The sequence below is a fragment of the Phacochoerus africanus genome, chromosome 16 (assembly GCF_016906955.1).
Source record: "Phacochoerus africanus isolate WHEZ1 chromosome 16, ROS_Pafr_v1, whole genome shotgun sequence".
Taxonomy (NCBI): Eukaryota; Metazoa; Chordata; class Mammalia; order Artiodactyla; family Suidae; genus Phacochoerus; species Phacochoerus africanus.
The window spans coordinates 29,464,071-29,477,031 of NC_062559.1; the positions used below are offsets into that span (position 1 = coordinate 29,464,071).

The following is a 12,961-nucleotide window of genomic DNA, read 5'->3' on the forward strand; positions in this document are numbered from 1 at the left end:
TCATTTTTCTTATTAGAGTGAGGAGATAAGAATGCAGGGAGGAATGCCATCAATGAGCTAGAAGTCTGCAGTAAGGGTGTAACACCCAAAAATTGATACATTATTTAGAATAAAAAATTCATTATCGCTCAAGAAGGTTAATATTCTAATAAAAACCCAAGATCCCATATGCTTGCAGAAGTCTCTAATCACCTAGAGTGTGTATCAGAGCTGTGGCCTCAAAGTTTTATTAACACTTCAGCTTTTCAAAAACCAACTTTAAGATTTATTTATTTATTTTTTGCCTGACCTTATTGTGTGCTCCATTAATTTTACCAAATGAGTCTCCATGTAGACATCAACTACTTAAATAAAACACAGATCACATGATTTGCTTCAAAGGACATTAAGAAGAATGAAGAATTAATTTGCATGTGGTATAGTTAACTCTTAAATACCCATGCACATGTGGTAAATACTATCATGAATTGATATAATCCACAGGTAAAGATTATTTACACTTTTTTACAGGTGACAGTTTCAGCATTAACTGTGTTTTTTTGTCTAGCTTATTAAAATGTCATGTCTTTGCATTGTTTCCTGGGGTGTCCCCATGAATAAGCTACAAAATGGTTTAAAGAAGGGTTAGCAGGAGGACGATAAAAAAAGCAAATGGCATTAATGGCTCACTCTGTAATGTGTTTTCTAATACCCCCAGGGTGTGCCTTGTGATCTCAGAGAATGTTACAAAGTCCTGGAAAGAAAATAATTTTAAATTCCTTTTAATAAAATAATGCAATATGGCTCTTTTCATAGGATGGGTAGAAAGGAGAATTCAAACAAGCAAGTCAGGGAGCGGGGACTCCCTGAGCCCAAGAGAGAATAAAGAACAGTTTATAGAAGGAAAGGAATCAAACATAAAATTAATGAATTTCTACTTAGATTTTTTAAAAGTATATTTAATCCTTCTATCTCAAGGATTTTCTTTCTTTAAAGATTTTGCCTTGGTAGCTATTACATTTGGCATATGGCCAAGATATTTAGTATTTGGAATGAAGAATCCTCAATAACATTTTTCATATAGCATAACGTTCTCTCATTTTGGAGCACAGAAAGTAAAAAAAACCCTGAAATCTGACTTCACATTTTTCATCCCTAATACAGAATGCGTTCTCTTGAGAGTGCTAGACTATTTAAAGAAGACATGCCAAACTAGTAAAATTACATGGATGTTATTTGTAACAATGACTCCACATTCTCAGTTCAAATGGTGTGGTGTAGGAGATTATAGATGTATGGCTTATAAAGAGTTATAAATCTTTGTTTATTTTATTAAACATTACGAGACATGCCCTGAGGATGACAGATCAATAATGGTCCTTGTGGTTTCCTGATGGAAGGCTGCAATTATTTTCTTCCATTACAACTTAAATGTAACCCAATTTTACTCATCTATCATCTTTATAATAGTAATAAAGAAACATTAGTGTATGTTTATTTTTCTGCCTATTCCTATTATCCCTTGTTTGCATCTTGTTTTGATTTTGTTTTCATTCAAAATTGTTCTAATTATTTTGCTTTCTTCCTTTGATGGCTCTGAGTGGTGACCCTTTAACTTTGGCACTCTTTGAAACGGAGATGGAAAATTACTACTTTAAGTTTCCTTTATTTTGGGAAGCAGTTGGCTACTCTTTGAATTTGAGTATAAATGATGTTTAAAAAGAAGGAAGCTTAGTACAAACAACCTATGAGGTTGACTTTTTCTGAAACTGCATTATCTACCAACACTTGAAGGCATAATATAACAAATTCTGTTAGCATAATATCTTAACAGCATCATAGGTAGTTAGGATTAAAAGTCAGGGAAAGAAGCACATCTTATACCTTCCAGCCTGACTGTATAGTGCAATTCTGATTCAGTTGTCTTTCTACCGCCCGAACCACCACTACTCCCATCTCTCCTTTTTAACTTTTTCTTTTGGAACTATGAAGTCTTAAGGAGGACTTATACGAATTAAGCATTATGGAGGTAAGTCACTCATAAGAGTTAGTGAGGGAAGTAAAAGAACCTCATGAGCAACAGAACCAGAATGTGCCTCTTTCAGAAAACAATCCAATAATTTGAATTTGACTTTCTTTATACAAATATTCCTTACAATAATAGCTCCTATTTATTATGTGCCAAGGACAAAGTTAGAGCCTTTGTAAACACTATTGCACTTGTCCACATCATAGTCCTGCATGGACGAAAATGGGTTCATATAGTTTAAGTAAAACTCTCATGGCCAGACAGAAAATCATGAGGTATAAGTTTGAACCCCGATCTTTTCAATTTCAGTCTTGTTCCGTTAGGCCATGATGCCTCCCAAAGAGCTAAATTTATGGTGATCTTATTGTGCCAGGTACTTTATTATCTCTCATTTTTACAAAACCTTGGGAAGTAGGTATTGTTATCTGCATGTTATGAATGAGGAAACTGAGACTCTAAGAATTAAGTAATGTGGCAGAAGTTACCCAGCTGGTACAAAGGAAACCAGGACTTCCAACCAGGTGAGTTTGGCACCAAATTGCATGCTTTTTCCGCTCAACTGATCAATTATTGGTCATTAAGATGACCAAGATATTGGTAAAAGTATTTGCTACAAGTCTATTTATATTCTGTCAAATGCTTATATACAGAGCAAAACTTTGATAGTGGGATTGCAAGAAAAAGTATAATGTCATAATTGTATTTTCTGGGTAGGTGAGAGCTATTTCAAGAGCCCTTTTTAATTTCAATTTTGGTTAAAAATCTTTCCAAAATGTGTAATTCTACTTCTATTAGTGAGTATACTATAATTTAGGAAACAGAATCTCTGCTGATTTGGGAACAAAAAATTCCTTCAAACAATATTGATTCTTATTTGGAGCAAACTGGGCCAATGTGTACTGATTCTAGTTCTTTCCTGGAATAACTGTTATATTACTACATCCTTTATGTGATACTGTTACAGATTCCAGTTAATGTGCTTAAAATGAAATTTGAATAGTTTATCCCCAAATAGAAGGTGGGGTGTTTTTTTTTTTTTAATGCCCAAATTTGGGAATTTACAAAGTCTCCAATTATGAGGCATTTTCTCAGTTACTTTATTTTGAATAATAATGTGCTCTTTTAGGGAATACCCATTAGCCTAAGACAACTTCAATCAATACTAATTTAGGATTCTTATAGATGTCGAATGATGAATGGGTAAAAAAGGTAGTAAAGATATTTAAGACTAAAGATTTAATTATTTGTGGGTGTATAATCTCATAATTCTAAATATTGGATATCATTGTAAACAAATCCTTTAAGAATCACTTTCAAAAGCAACGAAGAAAATGATTACATTGTAGAGATCAAGAATATATTCTTACAGAACACCTATTTTAATCAACATGAATGGATAATTACATGATACATTAATTACATTAATTATATTATACATTATATATTATTTATATAAAAACAAACATATTAATTAATTTTATTAATTATATTTAATGGATATTTAATTACATGAATGGATATCTGCGGCTTGGCATAAGTTTTCAGAAATAGCATCATTATACTGTTATGATTATATATAGCATCATCAAGTTATGAAGCACAAATAACTCAGAGGTGAAGATGATGTGCTCTGGAAACTACCAGATGACTCCAACAAAGATTTTAGTGATGTCATCATTATGAGATGATGTATATGAAAAGTTTGCACAGATGCTTTCATAAAACATGAGAGTAGAAAAAACAACATAATATATGACCTAAAATAAGCAAGTCAGGTCTGATATACTTGCTGGACCCTTAGACTCTAGAAGTCCCTTTCCTGGTGCTTTGTCTGATGCTGTGATAGAAAAGTGTTTTGCATAGGGCAGAAGCTCAAGGAGAACCCAGCTGTGCTCTCACACTGAGGATTGGGCAGAAGGCTTGGTGGAAAGTTACTGCTGCAGCTTTCTTAACTTTGTCCACAAAGCACAATGGTCCCTTCATAAAGATCTGATTGATTAGACATATTAATAACAAAACTGTAATATATGTGCCTATTCACTAAACGTTATGCCAAAACAAAAACTCAGTTCCAAGAAATTGTTAGATGGGTCACCTGATATCTTTGCCAAGTAAATTTGCCAAGACAAAATGGAGTTGTTGTATTGCTTTGAGTCTTTCCAAACATACTTGGTCTTGTAAATCATTTTGGTTTCGTGTGAGTAACGGCCCTGGGTGTCTTCATTTTATGATGAAGCTTGGAAATGATTGTATGCTGATTATTGGAACTATCTGAGGTTTTTCTGTGACATGTATATGAAAACCGAGAACGTGGGTAGTCTCATTCTTGGAATAATTTTGACCTTTAGTAACCAGAGAAGATAAACAGACAAATAAATAGAGAAGATTTGAAGGTATTTGTTTTTATGGAATTTGGCTAGTGTAAAAGCTGGCTTTCCTTGTAAGACTATGTTGGCAAGTTCTGTCTTGTTTCCCACAAGAATTTTTTGTGATGGGAGTGATAATGGTTTCAGGTGTGGCTGGTACATTTTGGGCATTTTTCCTGGGAGATAAAACTGACCTGAATTTCACTGGGTAATCCTGCCTTTTTGTTCCCTTTGGAACACTAAAAAAGTCAAAGAGGTAGGATAAAGTTCAGTTGTGTTTTGAGAATTCCTAGAATAGATAAATACTTTTACATAGGGGACAAAATGTACAAAATAAAACAATGAGAATAAGATATCAATATATCCTTGTAAGGTAAAGTCTTTTTAATTTTTAACAGAACAAGATTTAAATAGCAAAGTCATGTGCTTTAGAGACCCTGCAGGAATTCCTAATAGACTCTTTTAAACTTGTGTTTCTGAAGCAATTTATTGGATGCAGGAAAAGTGTTTTCTCTGAAATGCTATTAATATTACACTAATTCCAGGTTTCTAAAAGTCTTTTCATTTCCTTTCATTCTTTTGAATTTTCTAGCAAGAAGAGGCAACCTCATGAGGAATCCCATTGCTTCTCACAGATTTTGCAACATATATTAAATGTATTCACGGATAAATAAGTCTTAGTTGGGATAAGTATGTATGTATGTATTTTATGTATATTCATAGACTAGAGGAAGAAGAAAGGGAAGTTAATCTTTAGTTCACCAAAAGACAGATTTATTTTCTCAAAAGTGTTTTTCTAACTTTATAAATAAATTACTTTGAGATTCCATCTGGAGAAGTATCCCAGACATTTCAGCAAATGTTTCTGAATTCATATGTCCTTGGTACCTTTCTGCAAATTATATACTTTTCTCTTATTGAGAACATGTTTAATATTCTTTCTGTTTACAATGATAACCTTTACTACTTAGACTAAAAACTGCTAGAGTAAGTGAGATATACATTTTCAAAGCCAAATTGCCTTTAGAAAAGATGTGCTATTTGTTCATCCAATTATGACCACTAGTGGTCATTACTTTAGGAGGTACAGCCTGGTCTATATGTTCAAATCTGGGCTGAAACCAACAAAGCCCAAGGCACAATAGACTCCCAATTTGATGCTCTTCCTCTAGCATCAAGTGATCTGACGACTAGCAGGAAAAATCCTCTAGTAGTAGTAGAAAAATCCTCTACTAGTAGTCTTTATTATATCTAAGTCAAAGCAACAAAGAATTTCCCTAACACTTTCTGTCAAAATATCATTTCATGTAACTGTGATCATTAACCAAAAATATTTATATCTATAAATTTCAAATATCAACCAGGTTAAAGCACCAAATTAGAACATGGTAGACACATGCCTATTAAAGCAGGAAGTCCATAAGTGAAGTCAAAATCTAAAGGAGAGATTTGAGAGCAAAAATTTCATATCTAGTTTTCTCATTTATTCATAGAAGTATATTAGCACACTTAAAAATGTTTTATATCTCAACATTTTAGAAGGGATTTTGTTTGTTTGCTTTTGGGTAAATTCCTTTAAGTATTGCTAAGAATATAGACCGCTTATTCATATATCAGTGAGCAAATGGGGTCTCATAAAAAAGTCTTCAACCTACAAATTAACTTGAGCAACTTACTCTAAAAGTTGCAAAGATTGCATGGGATCTCAACAACTGTGTTTCACAGGAACTGTTGTTGTATTAAAATTTATGTACATATTAGCAGAACTACTAAAACTTATATGAGAAATAAGTTTAATAATCTGAAAAATGATGGCAAACGTAAACACAAATTGTAAAAATATTTTATATTTTCTTTCGGTAATCACATTAAATTTTTCTCAAGTTACGACTTACCTTTAAACAAAGATTCAATTTCTAAATTTTCTTGGAAAGAATTAGCAGATATTTTGGGTAAAAACCATTTACCAAGCATCAAAAAGCCTTTGATATTCTTTTCTAGACTGATTATCAATTCTGACTTTTACCACATAATATGTAAGTAGGGGACCTGTGGTGACTTACCCTGTTGAAGCAGTGTTCATGGTTGGGGCCATAAAAATGCTGGAGACATCTCACATTGTTTTTGTTGACAATCTTGTTGAAGAATTCATTGACATATTTCACAGGGAATGCACAGACGGCAGAGCGATTCATTGGTTCGGCAGAATCTGGCTTGCTTTGTGCAAATACCCCATAGAGAATGTCATCATTCAGGTTGGCACCTATTTGCTTAGCGAGCTGAGTCCCAGGCTTACTGACATATGCAGCTTGGAGAATATTGAACACTTCCTCCCTTGTGGATCTCTTTCTTCTCTTTTCTGTGAGAATACACTCCAGAGGCATTTCCATGTAGGAATGCAATCCAGAGTCTACAGAACAGAACCTGATTATTCTTGTGTGAAAAGTCTGAGCATCGAGAGTTTCCCGTTGGACTGTCAAAAAGTAAATAAAATGGTTGCTTTCAAAGGCATGGACATACTTAATGGGGTAGGAATCTCGGAACTCAGGTAGAACATCAATATAGGACTGGTCTGTCAAAAACTTAAAACCATCTTGCGTTTCCTTTAGCCTTCTCACTGATATTGAATGCAATGAATGATCCGGAAGGTAAGAAGAATTTATGGTATTACCCACGAAGAAGTTGATGAACCGGTCCTTTTCGGACAGCAGGACTTTGGTTCCCAGCGCACTCACCACACAGTCAGGACACTGGCTGGGCTCTTCATCTACCTGTGGGGAGTACATGCAGTGAACCTCTGACTTGATGTCAGTGATATTATCAGGTGGAAGGACGTGCCGCTGGCAGGTCCCTCTGTGGACACTGCCGCAGCTAATGAGTTGGTCATCATAGTACGTGTCAACAAGCAGAGCCATGTTGATGTTATCTCTCCAAATGCCACCTGATAAATTGGCTTTGTGGCTGCAGTCCTGACATGGGAAACAATCTGGGTGTTCCAGCACGGGCCCAGTTTTGTACTCAGCAACCTTCCGAAGGTCTATGTCATTTAAAACATAAATGTAGTTAAGCGCACCCAGGTAAATGTGATGCTTGTGTAAAACGACATTCTGAATGGGTGTTTCCGCAGTGAAGTTAGGAAGCTGATATTGCATGTTCAAATTCATCGTGGACTTTACCAGTGCCTCTTTACACTCTCCCTTGCTCTTCTGCACCAAGGTAAACAGAAGCACAAGGATGCCAGGTGCAAGCACAGCAGGGGCCTTCATGGTGAGAAGTTTATCTGTCAAAACATGTTCAAGGCGAGAACAGTTTAGTTGTCACTAGAAACAAAGAAACTGAAAGAACTTTACCAGTTAAATTATGAGAAATAAGTCTTCCTAACTGGAATTTTTACATTGAGTGAAAACAAAAAACTCTAGCTGGTTTCACATAAAGATGTATTGTGCAGTTGGATATGACTCTACACAGTTTAATTTTAGAACTCAACCCATGAACAAGTAATTTTAGAGACCCATTATGAGATGCAAACAATGTTCTGTATTAAGAACGATACAGCAACTAAGTTAGACTCATTCAGCAGTGAAATCAGAAACATAGCAAATTTCTTTCTTAACCCCTTGCTGGTTGTTTAATGTGGTTTAATATCTGTGGTTAATGACTAGGTTGATATTTAAACTTTCTCAGTCAAGTAAAGGAATTGTGGTGCAGATTCATTTATCCTAGAAATCACAGCAGGCATTGTTTCCTTGGGAGCATGTAGAATTACTAGGCTAAATTTAGCTTCCTTTTGGAAGAAAACAATCATAAATTCTAGAAGCAATATGATCACATGCTGTTATAGGATTTTTTGTGTGTGTGCAGAGGAAAGGTACAGTTATAATTTGGCTATAACTGACCTATTGTTTTGGATAGACAAATATTTAACTTAATGTAAGATCACTGGGAATGTAAAAACAGCAAGCTGAAAATGTATTAAATAAAATATCTTTAGGACTAAAGTCCTAGAATTATTTCTCAGGGAAAAACAACATATTGTTCATTACCAAGTCAAAAGCTATTTCGTTAAAAGAACATTATTTTTACATTCCATTGTATGCATGTGGACAGTCATTTTACTGGGAGACACGAGTGGATTTGTTATTCAGGTTTTAAAAACTTAATATGCACCTTATAACCACAGTGAGTTCTACTTATAACAGCTATAGGCTGTTGGTGGATTAGAAAGGAGACACATTAGAAGCAATAGAATTGAAATAATTATTACTTTTTTCCCTTTTAAAATGCATAATTCTGACAGGACAAAGGAATCCTCGAAAAACATACTAGGCGTTATAATTATGCCAAAGATTAACTCTAGGTCTACCAAACCACAACAGAATTCACTGAGTAACTAGTATGTACATGGCTTTGTGCTTACACTATGGAAAGTGGCAGGTGGCACTTACCTTTCAGTGAACTTAGTGTGGTTGAGATAATATAGATACGCAAATTACTATAATACACAGCATTATAATACCCTATATAGCACAAACCAAAAGCTAAAAGCCTCAAGAGAGAAAGGCATGGCTTGTACTTAGGATTACTGTGATCACGATAAATACGAACAAGCCCAATATGTCGTGAGGTCCAGAAGAGAAAGGCCAATGTCTGTTTGGCTTATCATTCTATCTCAAGGACTTGACATAGAGCCTAGAACACAGTAGGTTTTTAAATTTATGTTGGATAAATGAGTGAATAAAAATTAAAACAATAAGTTCGAAGCCAAAGAATAGATTAGTATAGTAGCCAGAACTTGAAAGCAAATCTTTTGACTCAAAAATCAAAGATAATTTTACTCTATTAGATTGTTAAGAATTATAGTCATTATTTAATAGTTTTGAGTAGGAGAGTCATATAAGCAAGGTTTTACTCTGGGAAATTGATCTTGAGGCAAAGTGGCTTAGAGTCGGGAGACCCTGGTAATGGGAAGACCAGATGACAGGCTATTATTATAGCCATAACCAGGTAATAAGCACCAGAACGAAGACGGCTGCCCCAAGAATAGAAAGGAAGGAATGAATGAGAGACATCTTTGAACAAAAAGATTTGATACCTAAATTGATGGATACACAAAGGATAAGGCAAAGATAACTAGCATCATCTGAGGAAAAGTGGAAAAAGTTGTAAAACCACAGCAGTTAGTTGGATGAAATTAGGCTAAAGATCAAGGAATATGGTAAGTTGGTATTAAATATATTAACTTTGATACATTATTGAGAAGTGAGTGAAAATGTTCTGCTACAGGGATGACTAGTAGGGTTTACTTTGTTCACCAGGAAGCAGATGGCTGGAATGAGTGAAGACTGAAGATTCCACGCAGACAGAGCATTTGTGCCAAGCAATAGGGAAGAATAATGAGAAAGGTTTTGAAGAGAAGCCTGCTCTTCCTGAGAAAGCAGCACGATTGGGTGACACACTGTCCATCTTGGATGAGACAGTGGCAAGAAGAAGCATGAGTACCAAGTGTCTGCCATCTCTGTACTAGAAAGAATGAAACTTCAGAACTTGATCTTAGTGGAATAATTAGGATTCTATTCAGAAAACAAATAAACTTTGCATGTTATCTGCACAGAGGTGATGATTATAACCAAGAATCAGTATGTTCATAGAGGGACAAGATGAAGGAAGAGAAGGCAAATGAACCAGGTCTTGGTTACCTGCACTGGAGAAACAAATGAAGGAATCAAGGAAGATAAATTCAGGGAGGCATCAAGAGAGTCAATATTCCACTGTATCAAAGAAGGCAAGCGAGGATCTCAAGAAAGTGCACGTGGTCCACACAAAAGCTCCTATTGACCTTCAAAAGAGTAGTTTCAGGAGATTCAATAGTGGTATCAGATGCTAAATTGCAATGGGATGTGTGAAGAGGAAGCACAATGTTTGTCAGAGGAAGGACAAGCAGAAGGCAATATCAGGATCAGGAGGACTTTATTTTTAAATTGCAGGAAAGCCATATGATTATTTGCAGATCTTCTTTGCTTCTACTAACATTTGTTGGGTATCTATTGAGAGCTAGGCACTGGAGTAGGTTCTGGGAACACAGAAACACAGTGCCTTTCCCTGGGAAGCTCATAGTCACTTGGTGGAGGGACTGAGAGACAGAAAATATGGGAGGAAACCAGGAAATGATGCCACAGTTGAGTTTTGAAAGAAGTTGAGGAGTGGAAATTCCTAATGGAAGAGCAATTTGTGCAAAGATATTTGGCAGGACAGAGCACAGGAGGCAATCAGGACAAATACAAGTAGTTGAGCCTAGAGAAGAGGGAAAAGATGGCAACTGAGGGAAAAAGAGGGTCATAAAAATTGTTGTAGTAATATTGCAAGGGATCAAACAGAGGCATTTCCAAGAGCCCTGAAACATAAGAGAGGTCACTTTTCCTGAGACAGTAGGAAAGGATGAGAAGTCAGATAAAGATATAGGGACATTTAAGGAGTTCAGGGCATATGATCTCAATGTTCTAAAAATGAATTAGGAGGAATTCTCATTGTGGCTTAGTGGTTTAAAGACCCAATGTTATTTCTGTGAGGATGTAGGTTCCATCCCTGGCCTTGTTGATCAGTGGGTTAAGGACCCAGCATCGCTGTAAACTGCAGCATAGGTCACAGATGTGGCTCAGATCTGGTGTTGCTGAGGTCATGGCACAGACCCCAGCTGCACCTCTGATTTGATGCCACCCTGGCCCAGGAACATCCATATGCCAAGGGTGGGGTCATAAAAATTAAAATAAAATAAAATAAAATAAAATAAAATAAAATAGGGTATATGACCATCTACTGAAATTATGGTTATAGAGGAGTAACGAGGGAGTTCAGAGTGAAGGAGGAGGTTTAGAGTACCTAAAGCAGGGCATGCAAACTGAGGTCAATAAGAAACGAAAGAAAGGATTGTATAGTAGCTTTGAGGATTCCTTGAAGTTAAGAGACAATGTATATGACTTTTTCTTAACATTCATGAGATATGGAAGAAACCTAAGGAAGAAGGTCAAAGACAAAGTGATTTTCACGATCCAAATGAAGGCATCTGATTGGCTAGAAAACTATAGTTGCGCCAGAAGGCAAAGTTAAGCTTCATTAAGGTAAAATAAAAGTAACATGTGTTGAGTGCTTGCTAGGCATTCTGTTAAATCCTCTTATTTGCTCTTCATAAACACCCTGTGAAGTAGGAAGTATTATTATTCTCTACTTATAGATGAGCATTGCCAAAAGTCACACAGTTAGTACCGGATTCAATCCCAAGCCTGGCTGACAGGAATCTGTCCAGGCTGTTGAATGCTTCACTCACACTGAAGCAGTTTCACGAGCTAAGAGGGAGAGTGCATGGCAGCAGAAGTTAGAGGTCTGGTTCCAGCCCTTTCCCTCTCTGGCTATGTGACTTCAGGCAATTCATCCACCTCTGAGTCCCAGGGTCCAATAGCTTCACATGACTATTTTTAGTATCAAAAGAAATCTCCTGTTTGAAAGCACTTTTATTGTTACATAGAGCATATAAATATAAATGAATATATATGTAAACTTATTATTTTCATATATAATTCTATTTTGAAATGTATTAGAAAATTTTTGGTGCTGGTAGGGGAGTAGAGGAAAAGAAAAGGATTTGGGACAAGTTGAAGAAAAGGATTTGGGATAAGTTGTCCTATTAGAAGACAAATAGAAACTACAGACTCCAAATGTTATCTAAACCTAAATGGTGTGGAAAAATTAAATGCATTTCTCAATATGGTATCAGGATACCTTCTAAAATTCAAAACATTAGCCTAATATGTAATTTATCACCATATTTTATCTAGAAAAAATAATAAGGAAAGAAAATAAATGAACTGTTACTGCCAAAATAAAAAAAAAAAAGCATTACAACAGATTTGCATCTTAATTAATGCCCATTAATGCAGTGTGGAGGAGAACGACTTTTTTCTTCTAGATGTTTTTGATCATATCAAAATGATCTTTAAAAAAAAAATCTTAGGTACTATATTAGATTATGTTCTAAAAATAAGGTTCATATGGTAAGGCTGGTACATAAGTTGCTCAGAGTACTAAACCTCAGTTAATTAGAATCTAAGAAAATGTACAAATGTATTAATGGGCTTTTTTGTTATCTCACTTGATGAGATGGCAAATCCTAAGAGAACCAGTAGGGAAGGAGGATTTTTTTCTATTTAAGGAAAAAACCCTACAGAATACCCCTGGAGTTAGTAACCCAGTCTCCTATACCTCCTTTACATTTTCTTGATAGCAAAGTAACGCTATTTTTCAGCGTGAAAAATCAAAGAAAGGCTAATAAAATTTTTTATTAAAGCAAAAATATAGAACTAAGACCCACTGTCAACAATAGAAGTTTTAATTAAAATAGGGGTTTCTGTTTAACTCTTAGATAATGACAAAACTTAAACATTTTATTTCCTTGATTAGTCTAATTAATTAAGGCCTTCCCCATTAACAATGGTGTGTGTTGGTCAGATGAGTTCTTTTCTAGGAAATGTTTGTGTCCTTCACAAGGAACAGAGGAATACTTTCAGAGGTATTGTTGTTGAACTATGCACCCTGA

General features: G+C 35.3%; 1 protein-coding gene across 1 annotated transcript in view; it reads right to left on the bottom strand.

Moving 5' to 3' along the window:
- MET (MET proto-oncogene, receptor tyrosine kinase) overlaps window positions 1-12,961 on the bottom strand; it is a 115,727-nt gene that overhangs the window by 79,361 nt on the left and 23,405 nt on the right. The window contains exon 2 of the mRNA XM_047763212.1: window positions 6,438-7,654. Within this exon, the coding sequence (XP_047619168.1) occupies window positions 6,438-7,640 (1,203 nt within the window). The 5' untranslated portion in view covers window positions 7,641-7,654. The remainder of the gene's footprint in view (window positions 1-6,437; window positions 7,655-12,961) is intronic.